At 35.4% G+C, this 26,460-nt stretch overlaps 1 protein-coding gene across 1 annotated transcript in view; it reads left to right on the forward strand.

Moving 5' to 3' along the window:
- LOC149531079 (zinc finger CCCH domain-containing protein 63-like) overlaps positions 1-11,690 on the forward strand; it is a 49,735-nt gene extending 38,045 nt beyond the window's left edge. The window contains exons 9-10 of the mRNA XM_089811882.1: positions 2,949-3,046; positions 11,037-11,690. Coding sequence (XP_089668008.1) covers positions 2,949-3,046; positions 11,037-11,169 — 231 coding nt within the window. The 3' untranslated portion in view covers positions 11,170-11,690. The remainder of the gene's footprint in view (positions 1-2,948; positions 3,047-11,036) is intronic.
- Positions 11,691-26,460: the final 14,770 nt, after the last annotated feature.

The following is a 26,460-nucleotide window of genomic DNA, read 5'->3' on the forward strand; positions in this document are numbered from 1 at the left end:
GTGGAGAAGGGAAGGGTGTGTCTTATATGCAAGCTACTATGTAATTTATTATCCTAAGTATACTTAAGTGAAGTGTAATTCAAAATATTTAATTATAGCAAGACCTCCTTAAGGGCATCTTAGGGGAATGCAGTTATACTCACAATACAAGATGATAGTGCAAGATGGGTCTTGGCTACTTGACCATGTTAGGTACTCATGTACAATATGCAAGTACAATACAATGCAATTTATAAAGCGAAGAAAGTGAGAAAACCTCATGGGACAAAACCATCCTCCAAAAAGAGATGAAAACAAACAAGATCCATCGATGGAGGACACAAGACCCGCCAAGGACTATATACATCATGTCTCAATAATCAAGTATCCCTCCATAGGAAGGAAAGGAGACATGACACCCTCTCATAACGAACAATGTCTTGCAAGAACAGTTTGTGCTGAAGACAAAATATAGTCCAATACCTACAAAAAACAAAACAAAGATTTACCAAGTAGAATTGTAGGAGTGCTTCCCATTCTCGATAGGAATCAGGACATGTATCCCAAATGTTTAATGATGATGACGTCCGTGAACTCTGCTCATGTGTTGCCATGTCCTTGGATGATGAAGATGCCATGAACCAGTTAGGAACATGCCCGATCATAGTAGAAGGTGACAAACAAGGAACCCTAGGTAACCAATTGCAAACAAGCTCCACAGATTCACGACTTCTCTAAAGATAAAGAGACCTCCTCTAATCGTTGTTCGAAGGATCTACGAAATGTCAAATTGGGAAGGATGATCATGTACAACATGAAGAAGAGGGTTGGAGCGTTTTGCCTAAAAGCGCTAGAACTCACAACTTTTTGCCTTAAAATTGTGAAAACATGACATTCAATTAACATTTTGATTCACATTTTTTTCGATGGTTTCATTACGTTGTTTGGATGTGAGAAGAGACTTGTGACGAAGGGAAGGCATGACAATTGGTGCAAGAGTTTTTGTTTGAGTTTTTCATTTCAATGCGACAAACTCGATGATTGCTTGACCCATGTGACTCCTTGATTTTCTTTAATTTCCAAGGACTTGGTGCATGTAGTATAATCATACATGCTGAGTTTCAATGGGGCTATGGCATTGTGTGGTATTTTAGTAGATTGAAGTAAGTGGTTTCATTAAATTAAACTTAAAAACACAAACAACGTATCATAAATATTAGACTTTAGTAATGATCAATTTAAAAAAGAAATATCAATAAATAAACGATATTATGGGCTAAATAATATTCTCTCAATATTGTTTATTGCAATACAATTTAAAAATAAGTTTATGGCATTAATTTGTATAAATATGCATACACACACTCATGCACACACTTCTCCAAGACTATTGTTGTATCGACCTACCATACTCACGTACCCATAAACTTTGTAATATATTCTATAAATTCAATCTGTGTGTTTTTAAGAATAATTTAAAAAATGTATTTTCAAATGTTTGATAAAGTTACCATGTTATTGCTGATTTTTTCCCCTAGTTTTTGAGTAGTCTTGAGTTGTAAAAATTGGTGGGCTTACCGAGTCTGACTTTTTCAGCTATGGTGTTATGGATTAGAACAACACTTGAAATATTTGTAATTGGAGTGATGATTATAACTGTAAATAATACATTTTTGTAATTGGAGTAATGGTTATAAACTCAACTCACGTGGAATGTATATATTGTTTGAAATTCTAAATTGTGATTGCAGATTTGATTAGTAACTAATTGTAGTGCCAATCATCTAAATTCCAGCCGTGTCTGTTGTATTACAGAAGCATTTTTTGAATCAGAAACATAAGTCATCTTGTGAGTTTTTACCAAGCATATAGTCATCAGAAATATTACAGGCAACCTATCACAAAAGATGGTTGTTTTACCTGGTGCCCTAAGTATGCAAAATCTGGCATACTGGCTACAACCCATATACTAGAACTAATAACGAAGTCCATTCAACTTGCCAATCAGTTTGTCATCCTTAGAATTCTTGAGCATAATGGGCTAGAAATCACTAACATTGTATGGAATCTAACATGGTTGTCGATACTAAAAGCATTATTTAAACAAGAGTGGCAAAATTGTCTAACAATAGAACCAGAGAAAATGTTTGCTTTGAATGCCTGTTGGAAATCATACATACAATTGAAATGTATCTTTAGTCCCATGTCACCTTTGTGTCTTGGCCATTTCCCCCATACCTTTCTAGGCAGTCCATACCAGTGTTTCCATGCATATTTCTGTTTTCTGGATCAAGTGTTTTGACATTCATGGCGTGTGATGTGGGAAGCGCCAACCTGGGCCTGCTTGCTAAGGCACAGTTAAGTTCAGGCACAATCCTTCTACTACAATCAACATTCTCTACCATGTCTTGAGTCAGGGCATGTTTACTTGAATTCTAAGAAGTCCTTTTGGTCTCTATTCTGTATTCAAGCTCTATCTTTATACTAATGCTATTTTAACTTAATGTGATGGGTTTAGCAACTTCTAGAGCCACCTTGTTATGGTTGCATTCTGTGCTTTCGATCTAAAAACACTGTGCACAAGGACTATTGCTAGGCTGTTACTGCAGCACTAACAACTACTTGTTGACATCAGTTATTCATCAATTACAAACTAATTTGAACTCTGAAGACAACTTTATTCCAATCCTTTTTGTATTCGGACTATTCATGTTGCTGGTGCTTCTCTAAATGTTTTCAGAGATCATTACTCTGACCTAACAATCCTTCACAAGACATAAGTCACTTTGTTATTTCCAATATCATGCAGTTCTTCTGTACGACTACTTTTTATCTGGCGCCTATAAATTACTTAAAGTTAATAGCTCATATTGCTTGCTTTTCTATTGACGTAAGTGAATTAAGTACCATAAGAAGATGCACTTCACTTATTTTTGAAATTGAATAACACATTCTTATTGCCTTCACAGGGTATCTTGGCATTATGTGGAATGCATGATGAACAGGCAAAGCCTGTTTTACTTTGTTCTTGTAATGACAACAGTGTGCGACTATATGATCTTCCATCGTAAGTGTTACACATGCTGAATGTTTATTTTTTCAAGCCTGAACACTTCTTACATGCTCAGATAATGTTTTCTATTTAAATTATTGACAAATTCAGTGCCTCACTGCTAAAATGTACTTTAACCTGTATCGATCATATATATATAATATAAAATGCTTGTAGTTGGATGCACTGTGCAAATGTCAATTAAAATCTAATTACACGTGGGAATAAAGTATGCAATAGAATATCAACGTAAAAAGTTGATGAAAAGATTCGTCCTTAGAATTTGTTTATTTTATAGAGCTTGAACATCTCTCACATGCTCAAATAATGTTTTGTATTTAAATTATTCACAAATTCAGTGCCTCACTGGTAAAACATACTTTTAATGTGTATTGATCACACGCGCGCGTGCATGCGCGCACACACACATTTAGAAGTGTTTGTAGTTGGATGCACTGTGCACGTGCCAATTAAAGTCTAATTACGTGTGGGAAATAAACGATGTAATAGAATATCAACCTAAAAAGTTGATGAAAAGATTCGCCCTTAGAATTTGTAGATCAGGCTATATCTTTATAAAACAGGTAGTTAATGTCTGTGGATATAAATACAGAGAGACATTAGAAATTTGCATATGGACCACAACTGAGCTACAATTCAAGCTTCAGTACTAGATAAATTGACGTTGAGTGTTGTAATTCTGCCATTTTTTGAACTTCAAAAATGTTACAACTGTCTGTGTTTCTAGGGATCTGATGCATGGACCAAACTAGTAGATACCAACTCTGGACTTTGAGTAAGAGAGTTTGTTGACTATTTAAATAATCCAGTTACTTTTCTATTTTTGAGGACAATCTGCTCCACTTATTTTGGTTCAAAATTGCAGATATTAGTGACTGCTCTTCAAGTACATTTCTTCTAGCATTTTGCTTTTTTCCTGATCTTTTTAGTGGCATCTTGCAGAAATTACAGTTATATTCTCTTATTTCTGTAAATTGTTGGAATTATGGGCTTGTGGTAAAAATTAAGGCTGATTTTTTTTGGTTTTATGCGGTAAAATCAATAAGTTATCAGTTGATTTATGCTATTACGAATTTCAAATAATTTGTTGTTGAACCGTGTCATGCATTTATTTAATGAAGTTTAAATTTGTTCTAGTAAACTATTGGTGACTAATACAAAATATTATAATACATCACAATGACACAAGAGAGTTTACAGTGTGATTGGTTGATTTAAAAAAGACATCTAATTTGTTAATTGTGACAATCTTAACTTTGTCTTGGATAGTGAATGAATGAAGGAATGAATTCTAGTGATGCCCACAAGACCCGCAGGGTAAGGGGCTAATAATCAAATCCTTGGTCATTTTCATGTTCTTGATGTCAGCTATCGGGCTATAGATCTTGATTAGAAAACATACAGTTTTGTGAAGCCTTGCATCTTTGAAGAGTTGGTTTAGATAAGCCCAACTTGAGGTTGTTCTCATACCAGCCATGAATATCTTGGTAAGCAACATATTCATGGATAAAGTGCCATCCAGTTTTAATAACTCCCTTTTTGCTGAAAGAACATGTTCTTTCTTCCCAAACCTCTTTGGGAACTGTCCATCTACCTCTCTCACAACTTAGGTGATGAGACCTCGTTCTTTGTCATGCTACTAACAATCTAGCTGTACCCTTATTTGCCACCCATAAGTAGACCTTTTCGTCATGATCCGAAATGGGCCCGAACTCTTTCAGATGATTGACATTTTTTTTTGGCTCCATTTGCTTTGCCCACATGGCAGCCCTAAATTTTTCTATCACAAGCCTTTCTATCTCTTCATTAGTATTGAAACAGTTTTGTTGGGATCAACATTCGGGGGGCAGGGGGTGGGTATGAATCAGTGTTGCAACACTTTCAAACCAATAAACAACTTTGCAACTTAACCATTAACATCCACATATAACAATACAGGAAAGTAAAACTTAAAACAATAAAGAACTCATAACACCATGATCTGTTTTTGAGGAAACCCTGGCCAAGGGGAAACCCCGGTGGAGATGGTACCCACAACTATGCACTAATTTGAAAGTTCTCTTTAAAGAGTTTTGAACCTATTAGGAGTCGTTACATTGCATTTAGTATGAGTCCTTACTAGAGGACTAGACCTTGTTAGAGGTCTCAACCCTGGTCAACCCTGAAGTGCTAATGTGGCTAAGTATTGTGTTTAATATGTTTATCAGCTTGTCCGACTTGATGTTGTCCTTTTTCATCTACCCTTCTCAGCATGTGTTTCATTGCATCACCAAACTTTGACTTGGAAGTTCATAATAATCTTTAGTATTAAGTTTGTCTGGAGAAATATTCCTGAGAAATAATACGAAAGATCTTTGTTTGTGTTTCTTTCCTGGTAATCTTTTACTAGATTTATCCATATTAATCTATGTGTTTATGCATTATTTTTCTCTTTGTATTTTCAGCACTATATTTTTCACAATACAGACCTCATAAGAGTTTGTTGTTGCTGATGTTGATGGTACAATTGTAATATCCTCAATCAGTGCTTCATCCATAGTTATAGGACAAGGTTCAAGCTGTGTATTTGAGGAAACTGTCTCTACTGGTTGACCAACCTTGCCTTCTACCACTTCATAGTTCATATCTTGTCTTTTTTGATTCCCATTCAACTGCTTCCCACGCTGAATCAAATAACCCATCATTAGTTAATTAATAGTGGATCCACAACATCATCATCAAGCTCAACAATCCAAATGGAATATTGATCAATGTTGTCAATGTCAAGTGCCTCATGTGAACTTTGCCCTTTGCACCTTTTTGTGCAACTGAAGGTTCTCCTACATAGACAAGATAATTCAAGCACTTTTGAGTCAACTTATTGCACTTCTTTGTGTAAATGACCTCCAAAACACTCCAGTCATTTGCAGAAGTACAACAAAAAGCACTACAAGGCTAAGTTAAAATGTGGACTACAAGTTTTTGAAGATTAGATCTTGTGGCACTATAAACTTTCTACCACAAATCTGCACAGCTGAAGAAATATTGCCATTTATAACTTGTTAAATAGTTTAATAAACTAAAAAATTGAATATACTCTTATTTGAGTTTATAGATGCACTGTATAATTGTGATCAGTCCTTTGCAAAATTAATGTAGATGAAGAATTGCAATATTTTTACCTAGTCAAAGGTAGTTGGTAATAATTGATAGGCATTATCAATCTTTTTAAACCTAAGTTACCTATTTGGAGCTAGGTAGTAATCCACATAGGAGAACCTTGTATGTTGATACGTGATTATTTTTGGGTTTTGGATGTGTTGTGGTACGTATGTATATATTAGAAGGTTATATATCCCGATCTTTTTCAACTAATGTTACCTGTTTGGAGCTAGGTAGTGATGTGCATGGGAGAAACCTATGCATAGATATGTTGACAAGGAATGTATTGCCATGTGACAACATCCATGTCGTATCGGTCATTAATAGTTGTTGAAGTGTGACTTCTTCTGGAGGAAAACATGCCAAATTCTATCCTAACTTTTTTCCCCACATCTTCATCTTGGAACAGTCTAGTTATCGCTGACTTGTGTAGCAACTACAACATCTCTATTTTGTGCCAATCTCCTTGGCATAGAATGTTTTTTCTTGCTATAGTACCTCAAAGATAGAGCATGTGTAAGGTGGTGCAATGGCGTGGTCATATTTTCCCAATGATGATGAATGATTGGTTCCACCTTTTTGCAAAAGTATCACATTCTATAAGGTCATCCTCAATGTTTTTGTATTGCCAATTTTACTTTCTTTACCAATTGTGTCCATGCCATCATGGACATCCCCCAAGCAGGGTGCATTTGTATCAGAAGATCAGAGCATAATCATGATAGGCTTGGTGAATTCGAAACATATTTACACCCAACCCATCAATTGTCATCCAAGACCAATGACATAACCTTTTGGGCCCTCTCTAAGTTTGGAACATTTCTATCAGCAAATCAACGCATAAACATGATAGGCTTGGTGAATTCAAATACATATTTAATCCCAGCCGATCAATTGTCATCCAAGACCGATGACTTAACCTTTTGGGCCCTCACTAAGTTTGAAACCTTATGTACCTTATTGGTTGCAAATAAGCATTTGACCCAATACCTCTCGCACCTTCAAAAGTCATCTTGTAACAATTGTATAAGATGCAAATTGGGTCTCAACAATTCATGCTCATGTTAATTGTAGGTTAATAACAATACACAAATAGCACATAATTTTTTTATAAATATAAGCATATTTATATACAAATTAACACTGAACATGACCTAAAAAAATTAATTGAGTTTTTCTTTAACAACTCCAAGCACGAGAAAGCTCTGAACATTGTTTGTGAAATTTGGTTGTTCATCACAAACATCTAGATCTCCTTGTCCTCTTTGTATATTTGTTACATCCACTCTTTTTGAGTGCCAATTTAATGCATCACCAAGTTGAGGGAGTGTACAATGGAACCCTACAATTTTTTGCACTGTCGGTAATTACCTAGACCACATTATCATTACCCACCATCGTTATGGACTCAATGAAGATATTAGAAATGAACTTTGCATCTTTCATTTCCCCTTCACAATTCCCTGTGACCTGTCTTAAAATACATTGTCCCTCTGTGGGGCACTATTAACATTTATCAATTGACAGTTTCTGATATCTTTCCATCCATCGAAAACAATAGAAACACCTGATTAAATTCAAGAATCTTTAATCTGTTGAAGGGAGGTATAAGGTAATGCACAACTTTTCATACCTAGGACTTGTGAAACCAATAGGTGCTCTATTAATTGCTGACGTCATTTCCTTCCCCAAGTTGAAATGAAGACCATTGTCATAGAGACAGCATGCATATATTGTTCAGCAATATCTCTTGCCTCCAGTCTTTTTTTTAAGCAAATCGCTACCAAGAGGATAGCACCCATATATTAATATCAGAATGATTTTACATAAGGTCATACAGACCAGAAAACTGCAAGGGGATTGCCTCACCACGTGGGATAAATGCACATATCCCCAACAATAGATACAGAGAAAAACAAGTAATAAAAAAATTAACAGACACCAATAGTAGCAGACAGACAACGGAACCTCAGATTCGACATGCCTAATTATGAAATTGAGGTTAGAAGTATGACAAGACACCACACCCGAGATTCATAATTTGGTGCAAAGAAGGATGAAAACACCCACTTAGCTTTCCTACCAAAGGATTCCCGAACCATTAGGAGCACCAATAGCATAGCTGAAAATACCAAACAATCCTTTCAAAGACTGCAATAACTTGTCACATGAATCTCTAGATAGCCTCGATTCAGTACAAAAGGAAATTGCGTGGTAGGTGGTCCAAATGACCCCTAAACATGCACCTCCAATTCGGTGCATTGAGGCCCCAATATTCCAAGTGAACATTCTCAACGCAGTCCAGGGGAGGGTGTCAATGTGTGAGGTAAGACTTAATTGATGCCTGGTCAGAAGCTCGGGCAACCTCCTCCCGCTTTTGTTTATTCGTTTTCCTTCCCACACATTTGCAAATGGGATCAGTCTTCAGCAATTGTGTTGCCGATTGAGAAATTGACCTCAGTTCCACAATGTCCAGTTCATCCATGAAGTTGTTCTCATCTATCTTATCCTCGGGAAAACTCAACAACTTAGGAGCCACATCCAGGAAGAGCGCATTTCTGCTTGGTTCAACATGTGCATTAGAAAAATAAGCTTGAAGGTTAAGATGTTGTTCATTCATGTTCGATGGGCATTGGTAATCATCATGTGCATTAGAAGATTCAGCGTGCAGATTGAGATGTGTGCCCTGGACCATGCATGGTGTGATTGAATTGGACACATTAGGTGATGGAAGGGCAGCAATATTAGTAGGGGCATGGGAGGGGAGATTAGTGTTGACCCCCAACTTCTGTTTTGGAGTCCACCATTTGGCCAAGGCAACAAGACAAGCTGCTTCTCAATGTTTACGACTTTGTAATATCACCAATAGATATTGACCCGATTTTTATTTCAATATAATTTTGAGAACATAAACAGATGAAGATGCAAAATAAACCAACAATGTAAACCAGTAGATTCTCTTAAAATACCTTAAAATATGTTATTGCATTATACATCAGCAATACAATAACTAGCATTCGAAAATCCAATCTTCAACACAGTTTTACTGTCGGATTGGAATACTAAGAAAAGAACCTGTAAGCACATGTGAGACACATGAAGTGATGTCTCCACGGACAATGGGTTTCGTCTGCTGTCTACCGACACGAGGGTTTACATCCTCAAGTTGGATGAAAGCTGAAGCTTTCCAAATAATTCTCTAGAGAGAAACTGAAATCTGAATCATAAACCAAGAATTCCAAAATGAGCTTCTCTTACTCCTTTAAAAGACCCAACCTGTGACTTCAACTTCTGTACTCTTGTTCCTATCCCTCGTGCCAACTCATCTCTTATATATCTCCTTTAATTAAAAATTGACTTAATAATTCTGTATTAAGTCCTCAAAGGTCACATATGGGATTGGCCTATCGATTTTTAATGTCCCAGAAAAAGGGGACATTACAGCCTTCGGCACCAAAGACAAAATTTGTGGTTATTTTCAACTTCCAGATGTTGAATCCAATCTCCATTGGGTGATGCCAAGCATATGGATTTAGGAATTTGATAAATGGCTAGAACATAGATTTTGGCGGCTCTAACAAAGTCATCGACTCCCATATCAACAACGATAGTCCGGCCGAGGGAGTTACCAATCGATTCCAAAACCCTAATAGGCCAGAATTCAACAGGTAAATTGTAGAGGTTAACCCAGATTGAACCGCTGTATGGATTGGCTGCCAGAGGATTAAAAAACGGCACTCAAGCCTGAACAAAAACATGTTGTGAATTGATCATCCAACTTTTCTGACTAAGCACCGTGTCTTTGAGCCCGAGTACCAAAGTTATCCACGAAAAATTTCAATGGGAGAAAATGGATGTTGAGTGCAACACAACCCAACATCTCCACAACTTAGCTGCGAATTTTGTCACGAGCTAAGGTTTTGTGAAAGACTCTTTTGATGATCGCATTGCTTTTGAGGCCCCTCTGTTTGGAAACTTGTCCCTCCGTTCCCCATCCCCCTGGGTGGTGTAAGTACAATTTTAAGTGCTATGATCTGATACTAGTTTCTATAACTGTCAGTACTGTTGAACTATAATTTCATCACTATAGATGCTAGTTCACAGTGTGTCAAGCAGATGCTCTAGTGGCATCTGGTCCAGTTGATATGAACTGAACTTGAAATTTGGAACCTGTAGACAAAAAATATAGACTAATAATATTATAATTTAAAGGGGAGTCTGAATCTAGTATGAATCCCACATATTGGATATGTCCAGTGTGATAGACTAATAATATTATAATTTAAAGGGGAGTCTGAATCTAGTATGGATCCCACACATTGGACATGTCCAGTGTGATAGACTAATAATATTATAATTTAAAGGGGAGTCTGAATCTAGTATGGATCCCACACATTGGACATGTCCTCGCACACTGGACATGCACTCAAGTCTCATGAACAAGGAAAAATGGTCATGTCCTCGAGTGTTGCAAACAAGTGAAAATAGTCTTCTTAATGTTGAAATTGGGAGGTGTGGTAAATGCTTTTTTTCTTTTTGTAGTTGTATAAGGCTTAAATGATGTTAAGAACCCTTAAACCCTTACACAATGTTAAGAACTGGGAAAGCATCACCTAAAATGTTGTAGACGATGCTTTTATATTTCACTTCGAAATTTCTGTGGAAGCTAAGATTGGGATATTTTAAGCTCACGATTCTAGTTTGGGAAACTTTTTTGTTGTGGAAAACTCTTATATATTACCATTGCAATGTATTTGGTATACCGGTCATCAATTCTGATGTGCTAGAGAGACTTGTATTGATTAATGTTTGTTCTATTAACATTCTCAATTGATGTTTCCAGGTTTAGTGAAAGAGGCAAAATAATTTCCAAGATGGAGGTGCGTGCATTCCAAGTTGGACCTGGAGGATTATTTTTCACAGGAGATGGAATGGGGGAACTTAAAGTATGGAAATGGGCAACTAAGGCATCATGAGATACCGGGGAAGTTGTTTTTCCACCCAGTTTCTGTTTTGAAGAGTTCGTTTTGAAATGTTAATTCTGGTACATTGCCAGTTGGGAGCTTTTCAATGGTTTGGGCTGCAAAATCACTTGAAAGATGTCATTCTCTGTAATATTGTTAAGTTAAACAAATCATGAGCTATGTAAGGGGACAATGTTATTCTGCCAAGTATGGTTTATGAATTGTTTCAGGTAAACTGACTCAGTATTTTGAATTCTATACAGTAAAGAAAAAATGTTTAGGCTTTGTCAAGGCCTTTGCTGTATTCTGTGCCACAAAAAGGCACTAAATATTACCAGGCCGTTTACCCTATTAGAGACCTGAGTTGAGAAAGCTTTTTACCTATGAAAGGTTTTTATAGTTGAATCTCGAACCATGCCCCCAACACTGTGATTTAAAAAAGAAAAGACAACATGCTTTTATTAACCTTCTCAAACATACGATGAGAAGGTTTTTCTTCCAGAAATATACAAGTCGGCTTGCATTGAAGTGTAGTCGATGTTTCATGGTATTCACTTAAGATAAAATTACATTTGATTGCAATAGTTTTCACCTCTATAGTTGAAGTCCAATCCATTTAAAGTTTCTTGCGATTCATCTGGACTTCCCTTCAATTCTAGTACAACTATAGTTTACGTTGAACAATCTTATAATTTTGTATTTAAAATATCTCTGGTTTGTTTTTGTAATGTTTATATAATTAGTCAATTTAAATTAAAGGTCATCAGCAAACATATTTTGCCCAGCTGAAATTCTAGTTTCATTTCTTGCGCATTATGTCTTTTCCATCCAAAGTATTTCCAAATGTTAGATGGAGCAAAATCTTTGCTGCTCTAGCTGACGGGCAAACTGCGTTGTCATCTGTCAGAAACACTCCTTGTTTCTGCTAGGAGTAAACTGCGTTCGTGAATATTTAGTATTCTTCTTTAGTTGGTTTATTTTTAATTTGGACGGGTGCTTATTCCGAGTGCTTTAAATTCTGGGTGTGGTCCCGGGTTAAATGAATTGGCATTGTAAAACTCGTGGCGTTAGATCATATGAAACAAAGTGTTTTGACATGACTTTTCTTTGTTTGCGGTTTCAATGGGTTGCACGGCGAGTGTTGACATTACTTTTCTTTCTTTGCGGTCTCAATGGGTTGCCTGGCGAGTGTTAACATGACTTTCTTTGATTGCGGTCCCAATGGGTTGCACGGCGACTAGCCATAAAAATCAGAAAAGATGCATGGGGAATTAACCAAGCACCCTGGTATTTGTATTTATAAATAATGAGAAAAAATGGTGGTAATAATCAAGTTAAACTTATAATTGTGATATTGCTATCAGGATTTAAATGTGTAGTTTTTGAGTCAAACTCATCGACCCATATTTCATGAGTAGCGGTTCAACACGAATCCATCTCTCATGACAATAAATGGAACAGATCTAGGTGATATCATAGAGGTGAACCATCGAGACCTCCCGAGATGTCACCCATCCCAGTACTACTTCAGCTTGAGTGCTCGTAACTGTGGTGTTCCCTCCATGGTTAAACCCACTCTGCTTGCAACCCAATTTACAAAAGTGTTGTGCTTTATGAATCATTAAAAAGGCCCTTAAGCTCATCCAATGATAAGTAGGAGACAATTTCCTATGAATTCTTTCCATATTCTTATTGGAAGACCTTGGCAATATGAGACAAGCTTTGCATGATGGTAGATTGAATCATTATACTATTTGGGCTGATGGAAAGAGACAAGCTTTGCATAATGGTAGATTGAATCATTATACTATTTGGGCTGATGGAAAGAGACAAGTATTGTTGTCTTTGGTTGAGAAAGGGAAATCACAATACTCCAATTAAAGTCTACTTTGATCCCAAAAAAGATCGAGAAATAAGATGAACTTGAGCATGCACTCGAGGTTGGATCTCTATTGATTGAATTTTAAGATATTATTTCAAATAATGTACTAGATCGATTGCCCCCGTAAGAAGTATTAAGCATTGTATGGATTTGATACCTAGAGCTAGTTTGCCTAATAAAATACCACATAGACTAACACTTGCAGAGAATGAGAAATTGAATTGACAAGTGCAAGAATTGCTCGAAAAAGATTTTATTAGAGAAAGCTCGAGTCCTTGTGCAGTACTTGTTGTATTGACACCTAAGAAAAATGAAGAATGGAGGATGTGCTTTGATTCTAGAGCTATAAATAGAATAACAACAAAGTATAGGTTTTCTTAGCCTACTATAGATTACATTATGGATTGTTTGAGCGGAGAAAAGTACTTCACCAAGATTGATTTAAAAGGTGGCTATCCCCAAATAAGGCTCAGAGAGGGGGATGAATGGAAGATTGATTTTAAGACTAACAAAGGTTTGTATGAGTGGTTGGTTATGCCTTTTGGTTTAGCTAATGCACCTAGTACTTTTATGGGATTGATGAATGAGCTTTTGAAGAAATTCTTTATTAAAATTATAATTGTATATCTTGATAACATATTAATCTATAGTAAGACTAAAGAGGAGCACCTAATGCATATTAGATAAGTGTTGTAGAGGCTAAAAGAGGAAAAATTGTTGATAAACTTAAAGAAATGTTCTTTTATGAAAGATGAAATTGTGTACCTTTGTTTTGTGATTACTGTCGATGGATTGAAGATGTATCTTGGAAAGGTAAAATATATACTTGATTGGCTTACACCTAAGAATGTTGGAGAATTTGGATCATTTCATGGCTTGGCAAATTTCATTAGGAAGTTCATTGAAAATTCCATTCGGTGTGTAATGCAATGACAAATATAGTGTGGTGATAAAATGAAATTCAAATGAACACGTGGAGCAAATAAAAGCTTTGAGACATTGAAAGAAAAGGTCATATGATTACTTGTGCTTGGTTTACCTGATTTTATAAAGTTTTTCAAGTTGCTTATGATGCTAGTGGGAATACAATTGAAGTTGTTTTGAGTCAACAAGGTAACCGTATAGCTTTCTATAGTGAGAAATTGAATGATGCTAAGACAAAAGATTCAATCTATGACCATGAGTTTTATGCAATAATTCAATCCATTAAAGAAATGGAGGCATTAATTCGTATTGTACATTGATCATAAGGCTATACAATGTTTGGGAAGTCAGAGTAAGTTGAATCAAAGACATGGAGTGGATTGAGTACATGAAGAACTTTTCTATTGTGTGGAAGCATAGATGTGTACAATCAAACAAGGTAGTTGATGTATTGAGTAGAAAAAGTTTGTTGACAAAGATGAGAGTTGAAGTGCTTGGATTTGAATTTTTTTTATGAATTTGACCTTGATTTTACAGAAACTTAGAAGAATTTTAAGAATCACATAACAAATAAACAAGATAAGTGGGTTGATTATTTCATTAAGAAAGATTTGTTATTTAAGGGATTTTAGTTATGCACACCAAGAGAATCTATGATAGAAACATAGTGGCGGACTTGCAAGACATTTTGGGATTGATAAGACAATAAAGTTGAATTAAGAAAGGTAGTTTTGGTCACAACTGTTGTATAGGGATGTTTAGAAAATGGTAAAGAGTTATCAAATTTGTCAAGTAGCTAAGGGAACTAGTCAAAATGTTGGATTGTACACAACTTTTCTTTTTCCTAGTAAACCTTGGGAAGATATGAATATGGACTTTTTTCTTGGATTACCTAGAAGTCAAAGAGGTAACGGTTCTATCTTTGTAATGATGGACATATTTTCTGAAGTGCTACATTTCATACCTTGTAAGAAGACATTAGATGCAATATACACAACATATCTATTTATCAAAGAGATTGTGAGACTTTCATAGATTTTCTAAGACCATTGTTTCTATTAGAGATGCTAAGTTTAGTTGTTATTTTTGGAGAACACTTAGTAAGAAGTTGAATATTGAGCTTAAGTTTAGTTCTACATTTCATGCATAGATAGAGGACATACTAAAGTTGTAAACATAAGTTTGGATAACTTATTAAGATGTTTGATTGGAGATCTAATTGAGACTTGGTTTTGGCACAAGTAGAATTTGTATATAACAATTTAGTGAACAAAAGAAAGACTCCCTTTGAGATTGTAAATGACACGAGTCTTAAAAGAACTACTGAGTTGAGGAAATTGGATACTGAAGTGAGGAATAGTGCTAAAGAAGAGGAATTTGTGGACTTTACGAAGAATTTGCACGAGGAAGTGAAGAGTAATCTAAATGTTAGTAATGAAGGATATAAATAGAGAGTTGATAAGAAAAAAAGAAAACTTTTGAAGTTGAAGATGAAGTAATAGTACACTTGAAGAAAAATAAATTTCCAATTGGTACATATAGTAAGTTGAATGAAGAAATTTGGGCCTTGTAAGATCTTGAAGAAACATGATAATGGAAGTGCTTTTGAAGTTGAATTGCTTTAGGATACAGATATATCACCTATTTTCAATATTTCAAACATCTAGTGCTATGAATCTGATGAATAGACAATTGATAGATCTGATTATCCTAAGAAGAGAGCAGAAGGAATAAACAAAATTTTGGATACCAGAATCAATAAGAGCAGTAGAGGAAATGATTATAAGGAATATCTTGTTCAATGGTAGAATAAACCAGTTGAAAAAAGTTCTTGGATATCTCAAACTGAGTTGGATCTTTATGATACTTCTTATATCATCAAGGCATCCTGATGTGGACATTAGTCCTTATTTACCCCAGATGTCTGATGTAGGAGCATCTTGGGTATTTTGGCAATCTTGCATCAACCAAAAAGATTTTTTGTTTATTTTTCCTGTCTGCTATTCGTAGAATGGCCTTTTCTATGTGTTCTTTCTTTATTCACAGTTGGCTTCTTAATGTCGACCTATTGAAGATCCTTGTCTTATGCTCGTGGAAATTAATTCCATCATATACAATAGTTATCCTTTTCTTTGTACAAAGCGTGCTTATTTCCTAACAACTCAAGTAACTTGCAAGTTTGGCTTTGACAAGGATACGTGTGATATCAAGACTTTCTATGGCCTTGGGGATTGTTTCTTGGATCACGTGTGGACCTATCTTTGTCCCTGGGTATGTTATTTTGCTTAATTGTAAGGTCGTTGATTTCTTCTTTGCTAGGATAACTTTAAGAAACCTCCTTCCCGAAAATACATAAATTCGTGGCAAATCCAACATTAGTTTTAGGGGAAAAAATAAAATTCTATTGCCAATTCTTTTCGACGTCAAGAAAAGTTTAATTTTTGATGCAATTCTTTGCCAACCATAGTAAAATTTCATAAAATTGAGGCAATTTTTCCCCTTGTGATAGAAAATAAATATAATTTAAGAGGCAATTTTGTCCCTTGTGATGAAAAAAAAAAGTAGATATATAGTATAATACGATCTTTCCCATTTATTGGAAAAAATATATATTGTATGAGGCAAATATTCCCGTTTATTGGAAAAAATATATATTGGATTAGGCAATTTTTCCCATCTAGTGAAACAAAATGCGTTGGAGGAATGCATTAGAAAATGACGTGATTACTCAATGAATCAACGACTACAAAGTAATCGTATATTTTTCAAATCTATTTTCAGATTATCAAAAGATTACACTCAGTATTAAATCAAAGAGTGATAAGAAAGTGAGGTATCTATAAGATGACATGTATGTGGAATGTCCTATTGCATTTATGACAGAATACAATTTGGTTGAATAAATATTCTTTAAATTGCAAACATCCTGGTTAGTGGTTGCCATTATCAGAAACATTGTTGATTGCCAAAAATGGGAGTGCTATGGAAGAGGGATCATCTAATGAAAATCTAAGCCTTGTTGTCAACTCAGATTTGACTTTGGAGGAGGATGATGAGCAAAGTGATCTTGTTATTGGAATGATAGTAGTTTCACATGTTCTCTCTTTACTAATCCGTGGGATGCCATCAAAGAGTTGGGAAAGGAGCAAGAAAAGACAAACCTCCATGTAATGTTTATTGAAATGGGTCTTGATCTTGCTAATTTTGAAGAATAAATTACAAATGTGGTGGATCAACAAAACTAGAACTTCAATGCTTTTGGGATGTTTTGAAGGATAAAAGAAGTGTTACACGAATAATCCTCAATTTAGTTTGGGTTTATTTTGTAAAACATATTTTTGAAAAATGTATGAAATGTAACGGTTGGAAGCTTGTCACTTCGCTTTTTGAGGGAAATCACAACAGTTATATATATAAAGCAGATACAAAGAATATAATGCAAAGTAAACCCCTTTTTGTTGATATTTGATATTTTTGATATTTCAGTGGCATGGTGTTTTCTTTTTGGCTCTAGTTATTTTACAATAATTAGATGATGTATCTAATTAGTACTTTCCAAACTGTGTGAATCATAATCTAATTTTCTATTAAGTATTTACTGGTTAGTACACAATACACATGCAATCATGAACTGGTGTCTGAAGTAATGACTTTTTTTGGAAAATTTTCAAATAACATATCAAATCTCCAACATACGTTCATAACACCCATCTACAGACTACCATCCAATGATTATATATCAACGGTTGAAGGTTTATTTCAGCCCAAACCTCTCGAACAAAGTCTCGACCTTGTTCAAGTCTCCAGAATGGTGACACGTCTCCTTCCACCTTATACCACTTGCAATGGACATTAAATAGATGTCATTCTCTTTTCCATCGGCTCCACACACATCACAAATTTTTTGGCACAAACTTGCATTTATGTGGAGGATTTGCAAAGATTTAATCATTTAAACAATTGAACTAGATGCTGGAAGGAAAAATGTTTAGGGACTAGGATTAAGATCAAAGAAATTTCTAGTCACTTAGCTTATTTATAGATAATTGAGATTCTTCTTTCGTCATTTCTCATCTCATTTTTGGTTGTCACTAGTCTAGTAGTTGTAGTGTTCGTTAAATTCTAGTCTGGTTTACTTGGTGTGGTAGACTGGTAGTCATTGCTTTGTAGTCTATAGTCATTGTTTTATAGTTAGTTATTTCATAGATTGTGAATTAAGATGGACAATCCAATTCGCCTGACATCCAAATTGGAAGAGGACTAGAAGACCTTTTTAGGTGATATCCTTGATGGAAACCTCATGTCAATTTGTAATGAGGCTATGCCGGTCGTGGATTTCATTATTCATGCTATGAAAATGGTTTTAGGGCACAAGTTTCTAGAGAATGAGAATAGATACTGTGTCAACAGTATCTTAAGATGTTATCTGTGATTATCATTACGTCCTATTTTCTAGCCTCTCTTCTCAACCTCAAAGAAGAAAGGGTCAACATTTTGCTACTCTTGAGGAAGAATTTTAAAGAAGAATACTTGGGCGATGACAATGACATTGTTGCTGATGCAGAATTAGGGGTGGGGATTCCTTGGGCAAGTGAAATCCACAAGCTTCTAGAACTTGGCTAGAATGTGGCCATTCAATTATTTTTGTTGGGCTTGACTGCTAAGCAATTGAAGCGCCATGAGAAATGGGCACAAATTGGCATGGATTTTCTTCGAAAATGGTATAATCTAGATGAAGTGGCATAGGACAACTTGTGGCTTCAAGAATGCATAGACTATTCGGTCTCGTTCTTTCTAGACAAACTAGTACAGTAGTACTAGGGTTTTTCCCTGTTGATGTTTATGCTTGGTTTCACTTTTTATTTTGTTTGATCAAATTACAATAATTGTAAATGTGTCTCCCTGTAGATTGTAATTTTCAAGGAATATCAATAAAATTCTTGGAGTTCCATATAAAATTGTGTTTTATTGTTATGCTTACTTATGCAATGTTTTGACATTTTTGAATTTTTCCATTAAATTATTAAGAAACATATTATAACATTTAATATTGAATTAAAATGAACATATTGAGGTTTAACATTTAACAATTAATTTAATCAATAAATTAGTTACTCTAGTGTTCACTGCTACAGAATAATAGAATATGTGGAACATAAATGATATTTACTTTTGCAATCAAATTTATTTCTCTATTAGATGGGTTTATTCTACAATCAAATTTAAAGTATCATTGAAAAATATTTAATATTAAAAATTAGAAATATTCTAATATTTTTAATAACTATATTATTAGTTTTATAAAGGGGATGCCTCGATTATCGTTAGATGAACAAAGATCAACAACTCTAGATGTATTTCAGGCAAAATTCGACAACAACTGCTAGTTTTTTTGAAATGCCCTCGTAAAGAAGACACATGATAAACACATATCAAGTGTGAAATCCCTATGCTCATAGTAGCACCATTTGATCAACTTAGATCAATGACCGAAGATGATTTTCAGGCAAATATAGGGAACAGTCAACTTTTTTAAAAATGTCACTCGAAAAGAAGACACATGTCAACTCTAATGACTAATATATTAATAATTAATGATGTTTCATTATTGAATTATTCATATTGTAATAACTTTAAGTTTTAATTAATTTCTTTTTGTGATGTAATGTCTATAGGAAGTTATGCCTCCTGCTCCTGTTGGCGCTCTCGCCCATGGGCGAATTCAAACTGCAACTGCTCCTAGCGTGGTCTCTTCAATCAAGGATGATGCTGTGCCGGTTGTGGTGAGGGGTGATGCGTCGTCCTCTCTTCTTGCTCGGTATGGTGTTGCAGTGTGTGCTGGTTTTACTTCTCCTGTGGTGTGTGCTGGGCTTGTCTCAGGGGTTCCTGGTGGGTGTGGGCCCAGGGGGGTCGGGGTCTGCTGGTCTTGTCACATATGCGGATGTTGCTGCTTTTGAGGTGGATCTTCATCGGTCTATCCCTTCTATTGGTTATTCTTCAAGATCTTCAAAGCAACATGAGGCTACTCTTGTGAGTGTGACTAAATCCATTTGGGTTTTGTTAGATTCTAATACAGTAGATGAGATTTTCAAAGCTGCTGAGGTTTTCTCCTCCCATGCTGCTATTTTCCAATTTAGGGCTTTTTGGCCCTCCCTTCCTGCCCTTCATGATTGGATTGCCAAGTTTTGGAGGCCAATTTTGTCTGTAGATACTTGTTGCTAAAGGTTTTTTTATTGTCAAGTTTGATAATGCTGAAGATAGAAGGTCTATCTTGTGTGATTACAACTTCTCTTGGGAGTAACGTTTCCCCCTGATGGCCAAACCTTGGCATAGGGATTTTGACCCACTTACAAAATCTTTTAATAAGATCCCTGTTTGGGTTAGGCTTCCGAATCTTCCCATGCATCTCTGGTTGGATTCTGTTTTGGAATCTGTCGGGGAGGCTCTTAGGGAGTTTCAAATTGTGGATACAGTGACTTCTGATGTTATGCATTCGACTTTTGCTTGCATCCTAGTTGAGATGGATGTCTCTAAGGGTCTCCCTAAGAAGATTTGCCTGGGTTCTTTGCGGGGTATTTGGACTCAAAGCCTGGATTATGAAGGTCTTCCCTTCTGATGCAGGAAATGTCACATGACTGCCCTTGTGGTGGCTCATTGTTCGTCTATTAAGGCAAGATCAAAGCGAACGCCTTCTTGGTGGGCAGGTGTTTCTGATAAACATTACACTATTACTAAATCTTCATCTATTCAGGAGCAAGCCACTGAAGGGTCTCTTGCTTTTGATGATTTAGGGGATACTACTCCTGATGTGTTGGTTTAGATTATTTTGGAGGAGGTTGCTGCTTCCCAGAATGCTGGTTTTGCTATCCTGGGTGCTGTCCCTTTTCAGTCTGCTGTCTCTGGACTTGCAGTACATAATATTTTTGATTTGGGATCCCCAAAGTGGCCTCTCCTAGGGAGAGCATTTTTTTGAATGATACTTCTTCGGTCTACCATGTGGACTCCTTTGTTTCTTCAGGGGATTGGCAGAACGATGTGGCTAAGCTAGAGGATGAATGGACAGTGATAAAAGGAAAGAAATCTAAGTACTCCATCCCTCTTCTAGATAAGAATTTGTGGTCCCACAAGGGAGGTTTTAAATCTAAATCTAAATCTTAAGCTCCTTTGTTTTGGGTTGATGTTCGTTGTGGTGGGAATTTGCTGGTTTTTCCCTATCTTTGCTTGGTGACTCACATTGTTGTATTTGGGCCTTATATTGTTATATCTTTTGATTTGATGTACAAAGTTTCAGGTCCTTTCAAAACCTATTTTTACTTAATCAAAACTTCAATTTTTAATTAAGTAATTTAACTATACTATATTAGGTCCTTAATTATAGCCTAATGTAATTATTGAAGTAGTTTTCTAACATAATAGTCAAAATATTAAATATTTATAAACTACTCTACTTTCATACAAATACTTTGATTATAACTAACAAACTTTTTTTTTAAATCATCATCAAAAGCATAAAATAAGAAAATTATTTTGTTAATTCTAAATGATTAAGTTTGAATTACACACATGCACAAATACATAGATTCCTATTTCTATTTAATTTGTTATGAATATCTTCTTATTCAATCACAAAATAATTTAAAAAACATAAAACAAATAATTGATTTTTTTTCTTAAAATAAAACATAAAAACATCTTTATTCAATTTATTTTTAACTAATGAATTTTTATCTTTAACAAAATAATGTTTTACTCTCCTTAATTAAATTTTTACAAGTTAGAGAAATACAAGTCACTACATGACACTTGTTTTATCATAGGAGATCTTATTTAAATCTAAAATATTAATCTTAGATGTACTTTAGATTGCTTTGGATAAGTGTTAGTATAATTTTGTTATTATTATAATATAATATAATAATAATTATAATGTCACAATTGCTAATATAATAAAGGGGATGCCCTAACTACCATTGGATGAACAAAGATCAACAATTGAAGATGTATTTCGGGTCGATGGGCCAGCGGTCAACTTGTTTTCCCAAATGACCCTAAAGAGAAGACACATGTCATTCATGTATCACATATGACTAATCTCTATTCATTTTGATGTGGTAAATAATATAGTGACACGTGGTGACACAACATTAACATCATTTATATTTTACTAGAAAGGGCCTAAAGGGGACACATCGACCACCATTTGATCAACAAAGATCAATGACTCCAGGTGTATTTTGGACCAATTTTGGCAATAGTCGACTTGTTTTCTCAAATGCCTCCAGAAAGAAGACATGTTCCATATGTGTATCAAGTGTGAAATGAGTATGATCTTGTGCGCTGATGCAACCTCTAAATGTTAGAATTAACCATAGACATAAATAACAATTGCATGTGAATATAACCACTATCAAAAAATAATAGATCAGATAGAAGAGAACACAAGACACAAATATTTAACGTGGTTAACCCAATCCCTTGGCTACACCCATCAACAAAAAGTCCAATATTATCATTATCTAATGATTATAATCCACAATCCCTTACACCTCAATATCGCTGCAAGAAGCTACAATATTAGTACACATTATGAAATCCCTAACCCTAAGCTATTTTATATAAGCTTTAGCTACTTACAAAATTAGGGCTAGAATAAGTTGTCTAGTAGAAAAAAAAATAGCTGATGCCCTTTACAATAGTAGGTCTTTTTTGACTTTAAACCCCCACAAGGGTGTTTCCCCTTGACCTTGTCTTGGGGGCACTACCCCCAAACCCTCGTAAAAATAGTTTGGGGAGAAATCGTGCAAAATAAACCTCCAAGTCTGATTAGGCTCCACATCACAAAAATCTCCCACTTGGAGACTGAACAAACTCCAAAATAATAACCTCCCACTTGGAGATTGATCATAGCACAACTAAACCTGTAGCTCCCACTAGAATATCAAACCACCATAGACTCTGCTGTTCTTTTATTCTGTTCAGTCTAGAAGACCAACTAAAGTTGAAGAGGAGTTCAACTTCTCCCTTGTTACTGCCTTGGTAAACATATTTGCTGGATTATCATTTGTATGTATCTTCACCAGCTTTAACTATTCATCATCCAAAACTGACTGAATGAAATGGTACCACAATTGTATGTGTTTTGTCATTAAATGTAGAGAAAAATTATTTGCAAGATGAATGACGCTCTAGCTATATGTGAACAAGTAATTATTCCTCTATTGGTGTCTCAATTCTTCCATAAAGAGCTGAAGCCATATCATCTCCTTGGATGCCTCTGTAGCAGCAACATACTCTGCCTTTGCAGTGGATAAACCATTAACCTTCTACAACCGATAAATCCAAGTCATTGGTGTTCTACCAACAATAAATACATAACCTATAGTACTCTACCTAGTATTAATATCTCCTACCAAATCTGAGTTAACATAGCCCTGCAAATCAGTAGTAGAGCCCCCAAAATATAAACACTTACTGGATGTTCCTCTCAAGTATCTAAGAATCTATTTAACTGAATTCCAATGCTCAAGCCCTAGATGACTCATATACCTACTAACAACTCCCACTACATGTGCAATATCTGACCTAGTACATACCATAACATACATTGAGTTTCCTACAACTGAAGCATAAGGTATCTTGGACATCTTATCCTCCTCTTCTTTTGTCTTTGGACACATCTTCTTAGTCAATTTCAAATGACCAGGTAAAGGTGTGCTGGCAGCTTTGACATTCTCTATAGAGAAATGTTGCAACACCTTTTCAATATAATCAACTTGAGACAATGTTAATTTTCTATTCTTTCTCTCTGCAAATCTTCATACCTAGGATTTTTTTTTGTTGGCCCCAAATCCTTCATAGAAAATGAATGTGCTAACCGTTCTTTTAACTCCTTAATGTGATCCATGTTAGACCCAGCTACAAGAATATCAACAACATAGAAACATAAAATAATGTAGATGCCATCATCTAACCTCTTAAAAAAAACACAATGATTTGAATGACACCTACAATATCCATGCTCATGCATAAAATTGTCAAATTTTAGATACCATTACTGAGGTGCTTGCTTCAAACCATATAATTTTTTTTGCAATTTACACACTAAGTTCTCCTTACCTTGGATCTCAAATCCTTGTGGGTGTACCATATATTTCTCTTCATCTAAATAACCATGAAGAAAGATTGTTTCAACATCAACTTGCTCCAAATGCAGATATTTAGTAGCCGTAATACTTAAAACAATGTGAATAGAAGTCATTTTAAAAAACATGAGAGAATGTCTCATCAAAATCAATGCCCTTTTTATGTGAAAATCCTTTTACCACTAACCTAGCTTTAAATCATTTCTTACCTCCATCCTCTTCTTTCAACATGTAAATCCATTTATTGTGTAAAGTCTTTTTACCTGTAGGCAACTTACATAAATCCCATGTCTTATTTTTTAGCAAAGAGTCCATTTCTTCTTTCATTGTAGACTTCCAGTGAATCTTTGTACACCTGCACAACTTCATCATAACATTTAGGTTCACCAACATCAGTAAGTAAGATAGAATACAAAGAAGGAGAAAATATTTTTGGAGGTCTACTTAGCCTTGTTGACCCTCTAACATTCACTGGGGTCTGTGGTATTTGTTGTTGCGGTTATTGCAGATCATGAGCAACTGCTGGAACATCATCTTATGGAGTATCATCTATCATTGCATAATCATTTTCTTTCTTCTCATGTTGCTGCAATATATCTTTGTACAACACTATCTTATTGAATATGACATTCCTACTGCTTATAATTTTACAATTTTCAAAACCCCAAATCCTATAACCAAATAGAAAATTGCTGTATCCAAAAAATGAACATTTCTACAAATTTTAAAAACTTTCCCGACGATGAAACATTTAGAAAATTATGGGATACTTGTAAGAATTTGCCTTAGGGCAAAATGACACCAAGATCAAGAAGCTCAAGCACTTAGAACAATATGGACCAATAATGTATGATCATAATAACAATGAGAATGAATATCTGATGAATACACACAAGAAGTGCCTGTATATAAAGGCATCTAGAATGACTAGGAGTTAGCAAACTGATAAACATGACAACTAAGCACACGTCCACTAGAAGTGGATTATCCTCCATTGAGCACATGAGTTAGTATGATGATGAGAGGATAAGCTTACATAGGTGTATCTCATGAAGAGATATTGTAGACACCATGTGCTTAAATAAGTTGCTAACTCCTATGTTGTCAACAAGATAAATCATATGACTACGCATACTCCTAGGTGTCTATATGACAACTAATATGCATTAACCTAAGTAAACTTAAGTAAAGTGTAAATAGTAATTAATTATTTACAGTAACACCACCCCTTAAGTGAAACTTAGGGGAATGCACCTAAGCTCATAAAAGCTATATTGCAAAATACAAGATGGGTCCCGGCTACTAGGCCATGTTAGGTACCCATGTACAAATGCAATGCTATACATACAATGCAATCTCTCTCAAAATGGAGAAAGAGGGAACACTTCATGGGAAAAACCCTCTTCCAAAAAGAGAAATAAGTATAATAAGGAAGAGAAGAGTCATGTGACCCCCCCGGTGAAAGATCCTGCACCCCCAAGAGATCTTGCAAATGAAGATACTTGACCTTAGTGAAGGGATTGGTGAAGATATTTGCTATCTACTGCTTTGTAGGGCAATACTGCAATACAATGGCCTGCTCATGAATCAACTTTCTGATGTAGTGCATATGAACCTCAATGTGTTTTGTGCATTGATCAAGAGACTTATGTAGTAGCATGCAAGTGGTCATCTCCTTGGAGGTTCTGTTCTTCCTTTTGGCAACACCATTTTGCTGTGGCATGTATGGTATTGAATGTTGAAGGTCAATTCCCTTTCGAGTACAAAAGTCTATAAGTGTTGAGTTGACATACTCCCCTCCATTAACTATTTGAAGGACTTTGATGACTTTCTCCGACTATTTTTCCACTTGAGCCTTGAAGGTGATAAATCATTCAAACACTTCATGCTTATGAGCCATGAAGAATATTGAAGTATAGAGAGTAGTCATCAATGAAGGTGAGTGCATAGCAAGACCTCCAAATGATGACATTGGAAATGGGCGTGCTACATCACTATGAACTAGTTCAAGAACACTTTGTGCTCTCCAAGACTTCCACTTGTCAAACATTTTTTTTGGATGCTTCCCAAGTGTGCAACCTAAACAAACACCACCTAAAAGCTGGACTTGAGGTAGACCATGAACCATGTTCTTGCTGCTAAGCTATTGAAGATACATGTAGTTGAGATGTCCAAACCTCTCATGCCATAGTTTGCTTTCTGTATTTGAATGCATTAACAAGGCTTGTGCATTAGATTTTGGCACAAAGGAAGAGAAAGTGTAAAGCCTTGAATCATGATTAGCTTCACCTATTGCAACCATAGAATCATCTTTGATGCTTTTCTCAACAATTGAATTTGGAAGGAATTCAACCT

Source organism: Cupressus sempervirens, chromosome 11 (genome assembly GCF_028749045.1).
Source record: "Cupressus sempervirens isolate cs-2001-9-10 chromosome 11, ASM2874904v1, whole genome shotgun sequence".
NCBI lineage: Eukaryota > Viridiplantae > Streptophyta > Pinopsida > Cupressales > Cupressaceae > Cupressus > Cupressus sempervirens.